The 18,318-nt window shown below is 44.6% G+C and overlaps 1 protein-coding gene across 5 annotated transcripts in view; it reads left to right on the plus strand.

The window, feature by feature from the left end:
• SLC35D4 (solute carrier family 35 member D4) overlaps positions 1-17,688 on the plus strand; it is a 127,822-nt gene extending 110,134 nt beyond the window's left edge. For 4 of the 5 annotated variants that reach the window (XM_006157660.3, XM_014591294.2, XM_006157661.3 and 1 more), the window contains 2 exons: positions 5,996-6,060; positions 17,282-17,688. In XM_006157660.3, the coding sequence (XP_006157722.1) occupies positions 5,996-6,060; positions 17,282-17,342 (126 nt within the window). In that variant the 3' untranslated portion in view covers positions 17,343-17,688. Of the gene's footprint in view, positions 1-5,995; positions 6,061-17,281 lie in introns of those variants that run through there. The other variant, XR_001371064.2, reaches the window with a different exon arrangement.
• Positions 17,689-18,318: the final 630 nt, after the last annotated feature.

Genomic DNA, 18,318 nt, shown 5'->3' on the forward strand with positions numbered 1-18,318 from the left:
TGTGTGGCTAGGCCTATGAAGTTATTCCAGGCAGAGAGAACTTGGCTGAGCAAAGGCAAGATGATAATATAGAGGGATATACTGTAATAGGCTGAAGAAGCAGGCAATGGGGGGCCTTATGTACATCATTTTTTCCTCAAGAGTCCTATGCATTTAAAAATACAGCAAAAATACACCAAGTATGATATGCACCCGTGGTTAGAATGCTGGAAATGGGTTCATGGTGAGACCCTATCCAGAGTGCCTGTTTCTCTCTCATTAAAAAAATGAAATAAATAAACTTAAAAAAAAATAGAAAAACAATAAACCCAAATCTGTGATTCTCCCTCAAATACCTGACTATCTGGCAGGTTCCCACTAACAACTAACCTCCCTTTTTCCCTTAAATGGAAAATTTGTCTTAGGATTGAAATGAATGTTTAAAAAACAAACCTGATCTGCTTTAAATACCAAAATCTGTTTAAATAACATAGAGGTGGTGACATTCATTGACAAAGCCAGGAAGTTCAAAGCCCCGCGGCTGACACATTGTACTGAGTTCTGTTGTTGTTGGCATCCCGCAGCCAGGGGAACGTCCTAGTGCTTGGTATTCAGGTCTGCATGTGCAGAGGAGACATTCCTCAGACAAGAGTTGTTTAGGACAAATCTGTATTCTTAAAAATACTTCTTAAAAGCATGAACAACAGTTGATAGAAATGGTTACTTTCTGATGTCTCCTGAACCAGCAACTTCCAAGAGTAACTTGAAGTCTTTTTCCTGTGCAGATTTTAGCCATTAAAAAAAAAAATTTTTTTTTAATGTTTACGTTTTACAGACATTTTTGGAGAGCACAGTGTAATTTATATGAGATTCATGTGCCTTGGGCAGTACTATTGTATGGAGGGTCGTTGTGGGTAGTAAAAGGGTTGGCACATTTTGTGCCCGCCCCCCCCCCCACTACCCAGAGTAAGCACACTATAGTAGGTTGTTACCATTTGGGACATGACTCTCAGCTCTGAAATGTTGGGAGCTTGATTTTGATCCCATAGTAATGGGATCACTGGGATTGATTTCTGTTGTTTGGATGAAAAGATTTCTTGATGCAGCAGGAGATCAATGGCAGAGCAAGTGGCATCACAGCAAAGCATTGGAATAGGAAGACCTTTGCTCTCTTTTCCGAAGCCCAAGGCAAGAAAAGAGGAGAGATGGCTTGATTCTCTCCCAGGGTGTGTGCAAGCCTGAGGCTATTCATGTGGAGGCTGGTCCTGGAGGTACAGTTGAGAGGGCCATGCTAGTGCCCATCGGGGCATAATAGTTTATTAATGTCAGCTCTGAAAGTTGCAGGAGGATCACTGGGTCAGAAATCCAGACAGTGGTCAGAACTCAGGTAGCGCCCTTCTGGAAGATCAGGACTTGGATTCTGGAGTATAAATCAAGACTCTAGTCATGAGACCAAAGACTAGCCAGAGCCAGACAGGCTGGAAAGCTCCCTTCCTGCATTAGAGACCAGAGTTTCATGTGGAGCACTAAGAGGAAAACTGATTCAACTCTAGAGTCAGAGCAAAGCAAAGGCCCACTGTATGGCCTGGATATTAGGGGTGCAGTGAGAGGAGTGGGAAGGGAGAGGCTGCTTCTGGGTTCCCACCTCAGTGCGAATACCTGAGGCCACTGTCTCTTGGTCTTACCAGGATCACTCAGGAAGCCCCTGGTACAAGCAAATGTCAAAATCAATGCATTCCTACAATCGATGGTGGAGGTGGTCATGATGATTTTTGAGGGCTAGGCAGAGATATAAAAGCTGGGATAGAAGGCCTAGCAGATGGCATAATGGTTACGTCATCGGACTCCCACATAGTCGTCTGCAGTTCGAGTCCAAGACCTGGTGGCTTAAACCTCATGCCTGGCACATGTGCACGAATGCCCAAGGTCCTGAAAGGAGAATGGAGGAAAGAGGATTGCAGCATGGTCACTCCCCAGGGGTGGTTTCTTGCTTTCTGTCTTTGTCTCTCTCTGGTGAGTACACATAATCTATAGCAAAAGTTTCTCTCTAAAAAAAATTTTTTTTTAAAGCTGGGATAGATTTTATGCCTGCACGTTCTTGCTAGAATTACTGGTCTGTGATCAGTTGTACATTTGGTTACCTTGACATTAAGGCTCTGGAAGTTAGGGATTAAAATTCCTTTTTTTCATCTACACACACACACACACACACACACACACACACACACACACACCAGTGCATTCCTTTCTAAGCCTCAAAGTTATGCCAGAATCCCTAAAAATGTTCTTTTCCTAGTTTACCCTTTTGTTTTGAAGCACTTGTTTTATGCTTAATGATAAGAGATTTGTTTTTGTGCTGTAAATATATGTCAGTACTATGTTTCAGGGCAGATTTTGAAATTTCAAGCACATAAAGAAGCTCTCCTCAGAGTTATCCTCCAAATGAGCAAAAGAAAAGTGGCACCACACCTGCCATGTGTTCTTGTACTCTGCAGAGAGAATCCATAGCTTTAGTGCTTCCCAGCCTTTGTCAAGTACCCACTGAACCAGGCTCTTACAGCCCTGAGCTTGGAGCTGTGGTGGCTTCTAAGCCTTTAGCCTTAGGAGCTTACAATTTAGAGAGAAGTGGTAGAATTGTAGACAGATCAGTGTTTACAAAATACAGTTAGCAGCTAGAGGGGCTGCCATGCAGGTAGAAACCAGTCACTGGCGAGAACAGGTCAAGCCACAGGTTTACTCAGAGAGGTTTCCCAAGGAGCCATCAGTTCAAAGGAATCTTACCAGGCCTTCAAGGTTTAGTCAGGTAAAGTTGGTAAGAAGAGATAAGAATTAAGACATCAGGCAGGCCAGCTGTGGGCGTGCAGTGGTAATGCAATGCCCCATGATGCTGAAATCATATGGTAAGGTCGTGGGTTCTCATCTTGAGGTTTCCCTGAACACACCAGCCATCCACATGTGTGTCAACTATCCTGACTGGCTGAGGCTGAGAATAGATTGAAGACCCTGATAGGGATGCCTGTGACGAGTGTGTGTGTGTGTGTGTGAGAGAGAGAGAGAGAGAGAGAGAGAGAGATTAAAGAAGTGAATTAATTAATTAACCAGGCAGAGAGAAAGAAAAAGGGTGGACATGGAAGTGGATGTAAATGAAAATAAACAGAAGATTTACGGTTTTAATAATTTTTAAGTGGACCATTTAGTGGCATTAAGTACATTGGCATTGTTGTGCAACCATCACTGCTGTCCATCTACATAAACTCTTCTTCTTGCCAAACAGAAACCTTTTACCATTTATTTATTAGTATTTCCTTTATTTTATTTATCATTATTGTTATTTTTTAAATTGACCAAAGCAAGACACAGAGAGAGAGAGAGACAAAGCAAGCTGCCAGGTCCAGGACTTGAACTGCGGTCAGCCATGTAAGAGTGCAGCACCTTTAACCACCACACCACCTGCGGGCCTCAACCGTATACCATTTAAACACTAACTATCCATTCCTTGATCCTTCCAGAACATGGCAAGCCGCCTTCTTTGTGTCTGTGGGTTTGATAACTCTAGGTAAACTCATATAGTAACTATCTTTCTGTGTCAGCCTTATTTCACTTAGCACAAGGTTTATTATTCATGTTGGAGCATGGACCAGAGCTTGCTTTTGAAGGCAGAATAATCTCATTGTTCGTATGTACCACATTTCATTCATACTCTCATCACTCAATGGACACTTGGGTAGCTTCCAACTTTAGCTGTTGTGAATAGTGCTAAGAATATGGATGTACAAATACCTGATTCCCTGCCTTCAGTGAGGTTTTTTTAAGCTGCGTGGATCTTGCATGGGCCTTCCTTGGGTTTCTGGCAGTGAAAGAAGTCAAGGCCTTACTTCTACTCCTCACTACCATGACCTGGCTGAGTCCCTGGAGAAAGCCACACACCACATCCGAGTCACAGATTCCCTAGCTGTGAGCCAAGACAGTCCCTTCCAGCACTCCGGTTCTGCCCATAGATGACCACTCATGGGGGATTCTGTACCCAGACGTGCCACATTCAGCCACTCTTGCCTTCCATTTCCTTCTCAGACCCTTGACCTGAACAGATGTTACATTCACACTTTTAAGCATTCTTGAGTAGTTCTGAAGGCCCATGGTGTACAGAAACCTCTCACTTTGCTGAGGCATGAATTTGAACCTCACACGTGGTGAGGGTAGTATGTGGGAGTGATGCACTCGGTGGTAAGCCAGGCTGGCCACTGCCCAGCATCTGCCTCTGAGAATGGTCATAGTAATGTACTGGACCCACCTGGGAAAGGTGACCCCAATCCCAGCATGGCCTGCTTCCCACTTATTGCAAATAAGCAGGTCCTTCGTCAGGCCTGTAGTGCAGTGGTTAAGCACTGTGCATAGAAAGCTGGATCCCCCATGGCTGATGATGGGTCAAATCTTGCCCCCAGAGGCTTAAAAAACATGCCAGTCACATGTGCATGTGTGCTCAAAGTGCTGATAGGGTGGAGAAATGGAGGTGAAAAAAGACAGTGACCTGACCAAGACCTGTTAGAGGGTTCTTTCCTTCTATCTCTATCGGACAATCGTATGTGACCTCTGGCAAAAAGGAAGAAAGCTGAAAGAAAGCAGATCCTTTAGGTAACCTTCCTTCTGAAAGCTGTTTTGAGCTGCAGAATGTAGACTCCTGGAAACGAGAAACATCTATTCTTTTTTTTGAGAGAGAGGGGTTTTTTGTTGTTGTTGTTGTTTTTGTTTTGTTTTGTTTTTTTGCTATAGGCCATGTGCCCTCACCAGAAAGAGAGAGACAGAAAATGAGAAATCACCCCCGAGGGGATGACCATACCGCAGTCCCTTCTCCTCCATTCTCTTCTCGGGATCCTGGGCACGCACACACATGTGCCCAGCATGAGTTTATGCCACCAGGTCCAGGACTTGAATCGTGGTCGACTACGTGGAGTCCAGCAACATGGCCATTACGCTATCTGCTGGTCCCTAGAAACATCTATTCTTTGTGCAGACATTCCAAGAGTGGAAAAAGTCAGGCCATTGGTTCACGCACAGACTCTTGTGCCAGCTGTTTGGGCGCACCTCTGGAGTCCAAGCCCCATGATTGCCACTCCTAACAGATTTTCTAGAATTTCTGTCTTTGAGAGGTGCTAGAGTCGTCTTATCTCACTCCTTTGTATTTCTCTTAGATATTCAGAAATAATTAATGAAGTATTTAACTGGTCTCTTTCCCAGGAAACACCTGCCCTCTTAGAATATGTGTCATGGCCAGAATGATGGGGTCATTAGGAGAGGAGGGAGGGGTGCTGTGGACAAAGGCAGGCCGACTTTTGTCTGGAGGATTGGGAACAGTTTAACTAGCACCCCTGACCTTGGAGATAAGTTCCACACCAGTGACACAAGATGGCAATGAATATCCCTTTTTTCCCTTTATTCATGATAAAGTGTGTGAGTATGATATATCATTAAGTGACAGAGAGAGAAAGAAAGGAGCATTTTCCTTAGCATCCAGTCATGCCATGATCCTCTCCCTCCTGTCCTGCAGCCCATCAGATCTTGGGGATTCATGTGCTTACATGGCATGTTTTATGCCAACCAGGCTGGGGATTTCAGCTGTGGTTGCCATGTGAGATACAGCTTCACTTGCAAAGCACATTACCACTGCCCCACGGAACTGGCCCTATGAGTATGCTTAATATACCCCTTCCCTAGAGAGAGAGGAGAGAGAAGTTGGCTATATGCCTCCTCTTTGGAAGAGTGTGAGGTTAAGTCAAGCTTCGTTGAGGATTCCCACCTCCCAAAACACATTGGACTTTGCATTTTCCACACCACGTGTGTTGCTCAGAGGCAACGCTAAATGTTAGTGCCTCTTTAGTGTGGAGAAAAGGCCACGAAGTAGGAAGAGATGGTTAATGTCAGGGATCTGAAGTAATGTGAACTCGTCTTGCGACAGGTGACTTGGAGGCCCCCGGAGTCCTGCTGCTCTGATGACCTTTTGTTAAAATTATTTCCGCAGGTAGTCACAGCTGGTTTCTCGATGTTGCTGTTTGAGGTGATCCTGACTAGATCAACTGTGGGATGGTAAGTCTTTTGCATAGAGAAGAGGAAATGCAAATCAGTTGCTTGGGTTTCACTGGAACACAAATTTTTGTTCTCAAATGTTGAAGTAAGGGTATATATTGGGTGTACGACTCTATGTAAATCCCATATTAGTGAAGACTTCTTTAAAAAAAAATTATTGATGTATATAACCAGAAGAGTGTATATATCATAGTTTGGTAAGTTTTTACAAATTGAACATTCCATACATACTGCAGCCAACATCCAGACCAAGACGTACCACCATTACATCCTTTAGCCATTGTCCCACGCAAGAGAAGCCACTATCAGTAACCCATTACTTCTATTTATAGTATAAATGTGAGGAGACTTCAAAACGTTCATGGAATATGGAATTAAAGTACAAGTTTATTTAGATGCAAAAACATTTTGAAATCCATGTGTGGTTTTTCATAATACACATTTTCCATGAACTTTTTGAAGACCCTCCCCGTGTGTGTGTGTGTGTGTGTGTGTGTGTGTGTGTGTGTGTGTGTGTGTACTGCTGTTTTTATGTACCTATTACTGCATTTGGGTTTTGTTCCCTTTCTCTTAGACAAGCTCTTTGTTTAGATAGTAGACATCCATTTGCTTAAGGACAGCACTGTGTTTCACTAGGATATGTGAGCAGTGACCAGAAAGAAGTGAGGGAATGAGGCATTGCGAGTGCAAAGGCTTGCAGTGGGGTGTGCTGGGTCTGTTCAAGGAGCAGCGTAAGGAGAGCTGTAGGAGCTGAGGCTGGAGAGATGTCATTGATGAGGCGGGGACCCTGAGGAGGCAGATGTTGCCACCATGATGGTCACTTCAGGACACTGCTCCTGGGAAAGGCCAGGCAGCCCGAGCCTGAGCCCTCAGAGACTGTGATTCGTGAAGGGGGCCCAGCCAATTAGTCACAGGATGCGTGGAGGCTGTGGAAGAGAGTATTCCTGCCATAGCATGACTTAGCCCCGACAGAAGCTCCCAACTGTGGAGCTTGCCCTTCCAGACCAGGCTTGGAGCTCTCCATCTGTGACCTGAAACAAGCCCTGGGGCTTTATGGGGCCATGTGCCTCTTGTTCAGGGCCAGCTGGCTTGATCACCAGGAACAGAAGGAAGTGATCATGTGAGTTTCACTTCTGAACTCTGTGCAAGGCTGTTAGTGAGCGGGCCAAGTTAAGAACTCTGTCTATTCCAGATCACTACTTGTCTTCTTTTTGCCATAGGACACATGTGTTTATGGGAAAGAAGCAGAGAAGGAAAGTGAGAAATCACCCCCTGGAAGAGATAGTCATGCTACCATCTCTTCTCCATTCTCCTGTCAGGATTTTGGGCATGTGTACACACGTACCCGGTGTGATTTTCAAGCTGCTGGGTCCAGGATTGAAACTGTGGTCTGCCATGTGGGAGTCCAGCACCTCTACCACCACACCACCTGCTGGTTCCTCCAGCATGTTTTTTTAAGCCATCAGCACACAGTTGGCCAGTGGGATCCAGCTGCCTTAACCACCAGGCCATGGAGCCAGCCCCATGTAGGTGTTCTTTATAAATGATCACACTGGCAGAGTGAGGACCACCCAGGTCAATTTCCCATACACCTTCCTTATGAGCACAGTTCTGTGTTCCTATTCTTCTGCAGGGGGAAAATCTGCCCAACAATTTATCTAAACTGGAATAGAAATAGGTATTATCTTAACGTGTCCCTTGGCTTGTTTTTCTTTTTAAAACAAAGGACAGGAAACCCAGTAAACAGCAATAGCGATATGAATCATTCTATATAATGTGCTGCATTCCTGATTCAGGTCAAGGAAGCAGCCCCTGGTCATAGGGAAGGAAAGGCAGGACAAAGACTCACCAAGGACTGAACTATTCACATGTGAGGAAAACTTCATCTTGCTTGGAAAACATCACTCTATGTGGTTTCATTTTGGAAACATTGTGGTGGGGCCCCCAATCTCATTTCTCTCCCCCTCTCTATGGTGAATAGCACCCACCCCACTTGGAAAACACTTCCCCGACCAAACACTGTACAGTTTTAACCATTAAACCAAACAGTAGTTAGTTGTGCAAGAGATGGTTGAGGGACTGAAGCATGGGACAATTTTGCTTTCCATTTGATGTATTTCTGAGTTTCTAAATCATCCCTGAGGGGTAATTTCTCTCTTTCTGTCTCTTTCTGTTTCTCTCTTTCTCTGTCTAGCAAGCACATGTAGCAAAACACCTTAAAAAGAAAAGAAAAAAAAAAAAAACACTCCAGGCATATGTGTGTGCATGCCCAAAATCTCTAAAGGAGAGTGAAATAGCCGAGAAGAGATTGCAGCATGACCATGCCTCATGGGGGTGGGGGGAGGCTTTCTTGCTTTTGTACTCTCTTTCTGTCTCTGTCTCTCTTTGGCAAGTGCATGTACTCTCTAGCAAATTTTTATAAAATACCTAGAAGATCAACAACAAAACAAAACTCAGGATGAGACAGTTCTAATTCTTGTTCAGGGGCTAACTTGGAGAACTAAGAATGTCTAGTAAAATATTTTTAGGAACAAGATTTCATTGTCTTAGATTTTAAATACTATGGCTATAATCCTACCAATCAGCTAAAGATATTTATTGATTGCTGTATGCCAAAATACATAGAAGCCACTGAGAAGTATAAGGCATTATCCAGACTTAAAGGGCTTTTTAGTGGAAAGTCAAAAAAATTTATGGGATGGATAAGATAGCAACAGTTGTCATGTCCAGTGAATGTAAAGATGGAAAGAAGGAGAGAAACAAGAGTGCTTGGAAGGAGGGCCTTGAAACTGCCTTCAAATGACCATTTGCAGCTGGGAGAGGCTTACTAAGTTGAGAGATAGAGGAGGGTTCAGCCCTCTCACCACGGGAAGTCAGGGTAGGGGGTATCAAGGTGGGACTCAGCGTTTATACCTGGAGCTGGGGCTGTGGGCAGGAGTTAGCTCCAATAAGAAGGTGCTCCCTCCTCTCTCTCCACCTGTTCTCTGGGAAGAGATGACACAAACGGGCAGCAGATGGATGTCTGAAAACCCAACTGCCTAGAGAAGAAACATTTATTTCCTGGTACATTCTTGAGTTTCTGTATCCTTACCTTCATATCCTTGAATCTAAATTCATAGTTTAAATTCTTGACAGTATTTTTCTTTCTTATAAATAAGCCTTCAACTATATTTTGCACCAACTTTCAAAATAAACCAGAGCAACCTAAATACTGAACTGAGCATGAGAAATAGGAGTGAGACAGCTGTCCAGGGGTGAGGAAATGCTTGGTTGGAGTACTAAGGAGTAGTGGTCTGCAGGCCGTTTCACATCCTGTGGACTTTCTGGTATGCCCTGAACAAAATGGAAAGAAAGCTTGTGTGTACCCAAACCAAGGAAACAGCATGTGTGATTATTGCAAAAGGAACCTTGCCTTTGGAATTTCCTGATTTTTGAGAACTCGTGAGGCTAAGGATAGTGCGTTTTCAGCCTCAAAGAATTTTCCACCCACAAGTGAGCCACCGGAAGTAGCTTGTCAGACTGTACCTCAGATCTGTCGTGCAGGCTTGTCTGCAGCATCCATTCATTGTGTGTGTTCAAGTGTGCCAAGGAATCAGTTCTCAGATCCCGGGCAGAGGTGGCCTGGTGTCTGTCATGGGGGAGTTTAGACTGATCAGAAGTCACTGAGGGCAGGGGCTGCAGGCCTGTTTGTTTGGATCCACTGTGCTCTCCTGTACAGTTATTCTTTCTTGTATTTCGCTTTTCAAGTGTTAATTAGTCATCACTATTTAGAAATCGGGTGGTTTCTTTATACGATCCAGATTTCCAGATTCTTCTGAAAATGTGGACCAGCTGTTAATGCTGGGCCTGCACTTGCACACAGCAGCAGTTGCAGGGATGGGTAATAGCAGCCCCATCCCATGGGCATGTGCTCGCTACGGCTTCTACCACCCTAGTCTGGCTGAGACTCGGGGAGCCTGCTCTAGCTGACCTTACATCCATCTGTTTATGCATTCATTCATTCCACAAAAGGGCTGGGCCGGGCTCTGAGGCTAAACAGAGGTAGTAAACAGACATAGCCCCCAAGCCCAGTGAGGTCACTGGAGGGCAGCAGTGTCCATACACATTTGTCATTACTTGCCTTCTTCGATGGGCAACAGTTTAGCCACAGGTCAGCTATAGTAGGCCTCTCGCCTCATCACTATTGATACACGGAGCCGGATCATTTTTCGTTCTGCTGTCCTGTACCTTGCAGGATGTCTAGCAGCAAACCTGAACCCAACCTACCAGACGCCAGTAGCATCCCCTCAGTTGTACCAGCCCAAAATCTCTCCAGCCTAATGTCTCTGGGGATTGTGGGGAGGGCAACAAAATTGCTCCAGGTGGGAATTATTGATGTAAATAAAGTTCATGGGCGCTAGCAGAGAAGATGCATTTGGAATTCCAGGAACTCAAAGACCTTGCTCATCTACTGGTGAGAGATTTGGATCAGCTCAAGGCTCTGCCGCAGCCCCTCCCACCCCCGCCTCTGGCCTTGTAGCACTTGCCACGCTGAGTGACAGGTGTGCCAGTTCCACCTCACCCAAAGGGAGGGAAGAGCTTTAGGAGAGGGAGCTTAGTCTTTTCACCTCTGCAGCACTAGACCTGGCCCTAAATATTGAATCATTGGAAGTCATGATGCCTTTTTACAGAGAAAAGCATAGAAAAATACATCACGACTTTTCTGGCCACCCAATATGTGGCCAGCTTTCTAAATACTGAATCCAGGAGCAATTACAAACCTGAGTGCCCAAAGCTGGTTACTTGCTTAAAGTTCTTAATTAAAAGCACCTGCATTTGTCTGGCCTATTATCTTCTTTTTAATTATAGAAACAATCTATTACAAGTCCAGTAATTTAAATATCCAGACTCATATTTATTATTCATTTAATTAGTAGAGGTATATGGTACATACCGATATCTCTCTATTTCAAAAATTTTGGCAAAGGAGATTAAACACATTACAAAAGAGAGATTCTGGGGACCAGCAGATGGCGTAATGGTTATGGCGCTGGACTCCCATGTAGTCGATCATGGTTCAGGTCCTGGACCTGGAGGTTTGAAATTCACACCAGGCGCATGTGCGTGCATGCCCAAGATCCCGAGAGGAGAAAAGAGGAGAGAGGATTATGGCATGGCCATCCTCCCTGGGGGTGATTTCTTGCTTTCTGTCTCTCTGTCTCTGTCTGTCAAGCACACGTGCCCTATAGCAAAAAATCTCTCTTAAAAAAAAAAGAAGAGAGATTCTGAGCTGTACAGTGACCTCACCAAGTAGAATTAGTGTGATGTCTCCTCTCTGAATCCCCTTTAAAAGACTAGAAAAGTGGGAACCAGCAGTTAGCGTAATGGCTATGTCGCTGGACTCCCACGTAGTCGACCGCGGTTCGTGTCCCGGACCCGGTGGCTTAAAACTCACGCTGGGCGCGTGTGCGTGCGTGCCCAAGATCCCGAGAGGAGAATGGAGGAGAAGGGATTGCGGCGTGACCATCCCCCCTGGGGGGTGATTTCTTGCTTTCTGTCTCTATGTCTCTCTCTGTCTGTCTGGCGAGCGCATGCGCCCTACAGTGAAAATCTCTCCAAAAAAAAAAAAGACTAGAAAAGTCACTCTTTGGAATAGTGTAGGTGCCAGAAGAGGAAGGAATAACCAAAACACACTTTTTTTTTAAAAGAGGGGTATGTATTTTTTTTTCTAAGTTTATTTCTTCCATGAATGAGAGTAATAGGGAGAGTAAGACAGATAGTACCCCCACTGTGTCCCAATGCCATGATCCATCCTTGGCTTTAAGCCAGCTGCAGATGAGAGGTACACATGTGTCCACTGTAATAAAGGAGGTTCCTGGGACCAGCAGTTGGTGTGATGGCTATGTCGCTGGACTCCCGTGTAGTTGACCACGGTTCGAGTCCTGGACCTGGCGGCTTGGACTCATGCTGGGCGCATGTGCGGGCGTGCCCAAAATCCTGAGAGGAGAATGGAAGAGAAGGGATTGCGGCATGGCCATCCCCCCTGGGGGGTGATTTCTTGCTTTCTGTCTCTCTGTCTCTGTCTCTCTCTTTCTGGTGAGCGCACACGCCCTATAGCAAAAACCTCTCCAAAAAATAAAAAATAAATAAAGGAGGTTTCTAGACATGAACCCAGAACCTTCCCATGTGGGTCCGCCATGCAGAGTGTCATGTTTTACAATTGTCTGTCCCCCAAATGCAACTTCTCTGTGCTAAGGATTCCATGGTCTATTTTCTTCTTTATGCATCATTCATCCAGCCTGCTGTTGATCACAGATTACCAGAATAAGGATTGCTTGAACTTGATCCTAGCACAAGCCACGCAACCAGGAGAATTTTTAGAAAAAGATCTTATATCATCTTTGAGTAAAGATGTCTTATATCTTTAATTTTAGAGGACTTCATGGAGATGGCCCAAGTCTATGTGTAGGAAAAAATGAATTTAGAGATGAAGAAAAAACTTCTTCCAGTGCGCTCCATAATGCCATTAGGGTCACGATGTTTGAAATGTATCTGTTTTCTATTTGAATTAAAAATCGAATGGACCAGCCCCATGCCTTGCAGTTAGGGGAGCTGGATCCCCAGCTGGACCTGACTGCAGTTTAGGTCATAGCCCCAGTGCTTGAAAAACACACTGGGCACATGTGTTTGCATGCCCCAAATCCCAGTGGGATGGAGAGAAATGGAGGAGAAGGGATTGTGGCATGACCATACCCACTGGAGAGTGCTTTCTCCTCTTCTCTCTCCCTGTGTCTCTTGGGCAAACACATGTGCCCTGAGGCAATGAAAAAAAATTGAAACCTCATCTTTAAAATGCCATCTAAAGAGGGCCTTCTCAATAACTATCACTCATGACCTCTTAACTGTTAGCATAATTTATCAGATTATGAAATGTCACTCAGCAGGTCTCCAAAGGAACGGTGCCTTGGGCAGATACATTTAGGTGAAGAAGAGAGGAAAAAGCAAAAATAGTCTAGAAGGGGGAACAAGTGTGATAATTTAATCATTCATTGAGGAAGTGTTTGTTGGATACTGCATTAGGTGCTGGGCAAGCAGCCAGGAAAAGGCTACAGTCTTCATTCCCTGACTAGTGGGCTCATTAGAAATTAATTGCATAATCCACAATAACAAATGTAAAATTGAAGCAGGGCCTTTGGACCAAGTAGGAGAAAAGAGAAGGACTGGAGAGGTGCTGAAAATAAACCTTTAGAAGAGAAACTAGTGATAGGTATTTCTGGCCACCTGCAAGGGTGCAATCTGATGTTTATACTTTAGTTACATGAAGTTTGTTAATTTCAGCAATGACAGGGATTACAAGATTTGCAAACAGTTCAGTCAAGCTCTGACTTAAATAGTTGTAATGCTATTAAGATCCCTGGACCCCGTGTCAGTGTCTCCTGCTGTTTAGAAAACAACATCAAAGTGCCCTTCCCTGGCTCTCTTAACAGTAAACTGAACCAAGGTTTGTTTGCATTTACTAAGCTGCTTTGGTGTTTCATAAAATCACTCAACCAAAGGGATGAAATGCAAGGTTATTGCACTTCAGCATTGTTCTAAGGCTGCGGGAGTAAAAGTGGCCTAGGGCCAGCTGCTCCCTGGGTCTTCTCCCTGGTGATTAAGGAGGATTAGTGGAATGTGTATAAAATGAGCCTCCAGTTTCATTTGCAGAAATAAAACCCTCTCAGACCCAAAGCTCCATGAGGCCCTCGCATCCTGTCCCAGTTGACTCTGTACTTGTCTAGGGATTTGAGAAGGTGGAGTCTGCATTCTTTAAGTGATATTGAGGGGGAACAATAATCTGATTAAAAGAAAAAGCCAGGTCTTTAGAGGTAAGCCTGTGTGCAATAGGAATGGCTTCCCTTTCATGGTCTTCTCCAGATAGAAGAGGCAATAGAGCCATCCAGCTTCTGGGCTCCTGAATCAGACAAGGGACATGCAGGCTCCCAACTTCACACATAGGTTGGCTTCAGAATATGGTTTTTTTTTTTTTTTTTTTTTTTTTTTTTTTTTTTTTTTTTTTTTTTTTTTTTTGGGAATTTGGACCACAGTGTCTCACAGAAGCAATGCCATATGTGATTATTATAAATCTAGGAAAGTCTAGAAGTAGATTTGGTTCATAACGTAGACACTGATTCCAGCTACGTAATGCAAGTAAAATAGAATCAATCAATTTAGTATCACTATTTATAATATGTGTTATTTCTATAGGAGAGAGAAAAGTACGTTCTAACTTGATGCTTAAGACACTGGCATCCTCCCTCTCCCCACTGTCTTCTCCATCCTAGTCACCAGGTGGGGTGATCCTCCTACCTCACCTCCTCAGAGACTGGTTCTTTGAGTGGCATAGCTTTTTGCCCTTACCCAGAGGCCTTTAGTCACCAGAGAGAGGATACCGTGGTGGTTGGGGGGATTTTCCTGGTCTTCAGGGTGACAAAGGAATAGATTTGTTCTTTCTTGCTCTAGAAAGCAGAACTTGGACTCACAAGTAAGCTTGTAAGAAGCAGCTTTCAGATCAGTCCAAGGAAGAACTTTCTCCTTGAGGGAGGAACCATGTCTCAGTTCCCAAAGGCAGCCCCATGTCTTCCACAGTAAGATACCCATACACACTCACTGGAATCCACTACAGCTGCTTGTTGGGAACAAGCTTGCTTGCCACAACTGGATGTGCCCCTCATTTGACATCTTCAGCAGAGTTTTGGTAGCCAGCCAACCATGAGGATCTCTGAGGAGGGGATTACTCCTTTGGGAGGGCAGTCAGCTAGAAAATAATAATGTTCATTGTCCATTATGAGCCAAGCATGGGGGTATTGCTTCAGATATGCTATTTTCAAGCCTCAGAGAGACTGTTAGATGTGGTCCTCTCTTGTGGTATAGACGGGGAAACTAAGGCTGAATAACATTCCTAAGATTAGCTAGCCAGTATATTCCTGAGCCAAGACTCCAACTCAGGTCTGCCTGATTCCAAAGTCTATTGTTTTATATTCTTACACATAGTCATTTATTCCTGTTTAAAGTCGAAAACAGTACAAGTTAACTATACGTCAGAGCCACCCACATTGAAGACACTTTTCTCTTGAAATTGAATGCGAACAGCCCGCATGTTTTATATTTCAGTACTGCAAACATATGTTAAAAATATTAAGGGACCATGGCCTGAATGTATGTGTGTCGTGTATGAGCATATTGGAGATTGGGGTATGTAGGTGGATGGGAGAGGAAGGTAAGAAAAGGATCTCATTGCAGGGCTGTTGGCACCTCAGAAAAAAGAGCGTTTCACCCTCAGAGACTCACCATCTTTATCCCTTACTGATGGCCCAGCCAAGCCCTCAGAAGATGACAGGGGATTCAGACAGACACCAGACTGTCTACTGAGCAGTTTAAAATAGAAAATAGAAAGACTTTTGGATGTATTAAATTTTAGGCATGTTAAAATATTCAGCTCTTCCTTTTCTCAGAGTCTTTAGTTCTCCCACTACTTTTGCATTTTGAATCACTATGTTTCTTTCTGTTCTGGTTGGAAAATTCATGATTCCCCATTTGGATTTTCTTTCTTTTTTCCTTTTTTTTTTTTTTCCTAAGAATTATTCCATTAATTCTGTTTTTTATTATTATTACTTTTTTTTTTTTTTTTGGAGAGGTTTTTGCCATAGGGCGTGTGTACTCGCCAGACAGACAGAGAGAGACAAAGAGATAGAAAGTGAGAAATCACCCCCCAGGGGGTATGGCCACGCCACAATCCCTTCTTCTCTATTCTCCTCTCGGGATCTTGGGCACGCATGCACATGCACCCGGCGTGAGTTTTAAGCCACCGGGTCCAGGACGTGAACTGCGGTCGACTACATGGGAGTCAAGTGACATAGCCATTATGCTAACTGCTGGTCCCCTGTTTTTTATTATTATTACTTTTTAATTTGACAAGAGAGAGAGAAAGAGAAAGCAAGAAAGCAAGCTTCCAGGTCCAGGATTTGAATTGCAGCTGGCCATGTGGGAATCCAGTGCCCTTAACCACCATGCCACCTGCTGCCCCCCCATTTTAATTTTCATCTTTAAATATTCTCTTAGACTAGATTAAATAAGAAAATTCAGAGATCACTTTAATATTTTTAAAATTATGGATACCTGCATGATTTCTTTTTTTGTAAATTATTTAATTTTATTTATTATTGTTTTTTTAATTTGACCAAAGAGACAGAGAGAGGAAAGAGAGAAAGCAAGCTGCCCCCATGTCCAGGACTTGAACCACGGTCAGCACCTTAACCACCACACAATTTGCTAGCCCCCCTGCATGATTTCATACCCATTGATCCTTTTCAGCAAGGCATTAGAGTGCAGGGGGGTAAGCATGGTGGTGTAGCTATAAAATGCAATGCTCCACAAGGCTGGCTTACATGTGAAGGCTCTGGGTTTGTGTCTAGATATTACCCTGAGTATGCCAGGCATGCCTGTCCCATGATTGGGAGCTGGCTGAGGCTAGGGGTGAATCGCAACCAGAGTACTCTATTGGGAATGCTGTCTCTGTCTCTATCTCATTTATTCATGGAAGAAAAAAAAACTTTAAAAATAAAAGCACCTTGAGACCAGCAGTTAGCGTGATGGCTGTGTCACTGGACTCCCACATAGTCGACCGCGGTTCGAGTCCCGGGCCCGGTGGCTTAAACTCACACTGGGCACATGTGTGTGTGTGCCCAAGATCCCAAGAGGAGAATGGAGGAGAAGGGATTCCGGTGTGACCATCCCCCCTGGGGGGTGATTTCTCGTTTTCTGTCTCCCTGTCTCTCTCTGTCTGTCTGGTGAGTGCATGTGCCCTATAGCAAAAATCTCTCCAAAATAAATAGATAAATAAATAAAAGCACCAAACATGATGCTAAATCCTTTTGTATTTCCACCAGAGAGCAACCCATCTCTTGGCTAGCAGTCATCCCCGCCTGTCTCACCTGGTCAGGATGAGCAGGACATAGTACCCTCTTCCCTGAGGGAAGCTATCAAAGCCGGCCTTCCAGTCCACTCACCTCCCATTGAGGTTTGCCCCAGAGTGACGTGGCGGTTCCCAGGCATGACCTGGAAGCATGACAGTCTGGATGGAAATGAGAGTTACAGTTACAGAATGAGGGAGGCATCCCTTGCCCCCCAGGCAGCTCAGTTGGTCTGTAGCCTCTTGGCCCAAGGAAGGGAAGAGCTGACTCTCTCATGCTGTTGTTTGCAGCCTCCTGCTTGGTGGACTTGGAGAGGCCTTGCTGGTTTTCTCAGAGCAGAAGGGCTCATGAAGAATATGTGTCGAAAAAGGAGACTCACAGGCTGCCAGCTGGAGGGCACAGCCTCTGGCCTCATGGCTCCCTGCCGAGCATCTCAGAAAAGAATACAAGGAGAGCGAGACCACGCCCGGATCCCAGGTGGGCAGAGCCCGTGACTTACTTGCACCCAGACCGAGTTGACTGTGGTGGTGGGCAATGGCGCAAAGGTCCTGCTGCTTCCAGTTGTGTGAAGGAGAACTTTCTGGGGCCCCGGCTTCTGCACAGGAATGTTTCAAGTTAGGTCTTTCCACCCGGAGGACCTCTCTCTGCCACATGGCACCCAGTTCTGCAGAAACAAGAAATAAAATATCTCACCGGATGGCTCTGCTCATCTCAGTTGACAGTAGGCCTCTATATACTGACACTCCCCCTCCAGTGCTTTCAGTGTGAGATAGGGGTCCAGAAGTTCTATGGTATTTTTTGTCCTCCTTTTGTTTTTACATTCTTGGAGTTCCCTCTAGGTCCATCCTTTCCTTGCTTCTTGCTGGCCTGCCTAGAACCCACACCCATCCGTATGAGCTCAGAGAAAGCTGCTCCTTAGGGCTTCACTGGGGGCAGGGGCAGAGATGGGGGTGAATGGGTTCTGGGCCAAGTAAGAAGCCAGCGAGGACATTTTAAACTCTGGCATGAGTGACAGCCTTTCTGTGGTTAGTGTTGCCATTTATTTCCTGCTTCTAAACTTCCCATGGCTCTCATAAACTTGTCAGGATATGTGTTGTGTTGGATTCTGCATGCTCTTTTTGACCCACGTTAGGTTAAGTCAATACTTCATGATCACCAAGGGGATTAGGGCTTATAGGCAATCCTGGGTGTCCTCCCTGGGCAGGTGAAAAACAAACAAACAATGTATAACACACACACACACACACACACACACACACACCTATTTTTATATTTATATTCCTTCAAACTTAAACTTTTAATCCATTTGAATTCCTAATATCTCAGA

This window comes from Tupaia chinensis, unplaced genomic scaffold, assembly GCF_000334495.1.
Source record: "Tupaia chinensis unplaced genomic scaffold, TupChi_1.0 Scaffold000550_1, whole genome shotgun sequence".
Taxonomy (NCBI): Eukaryota; Metazoa; Chordata; class Mammalia; order Scandentia; family Tupaiidae; genus Tupaia; species Tupaia belangeri.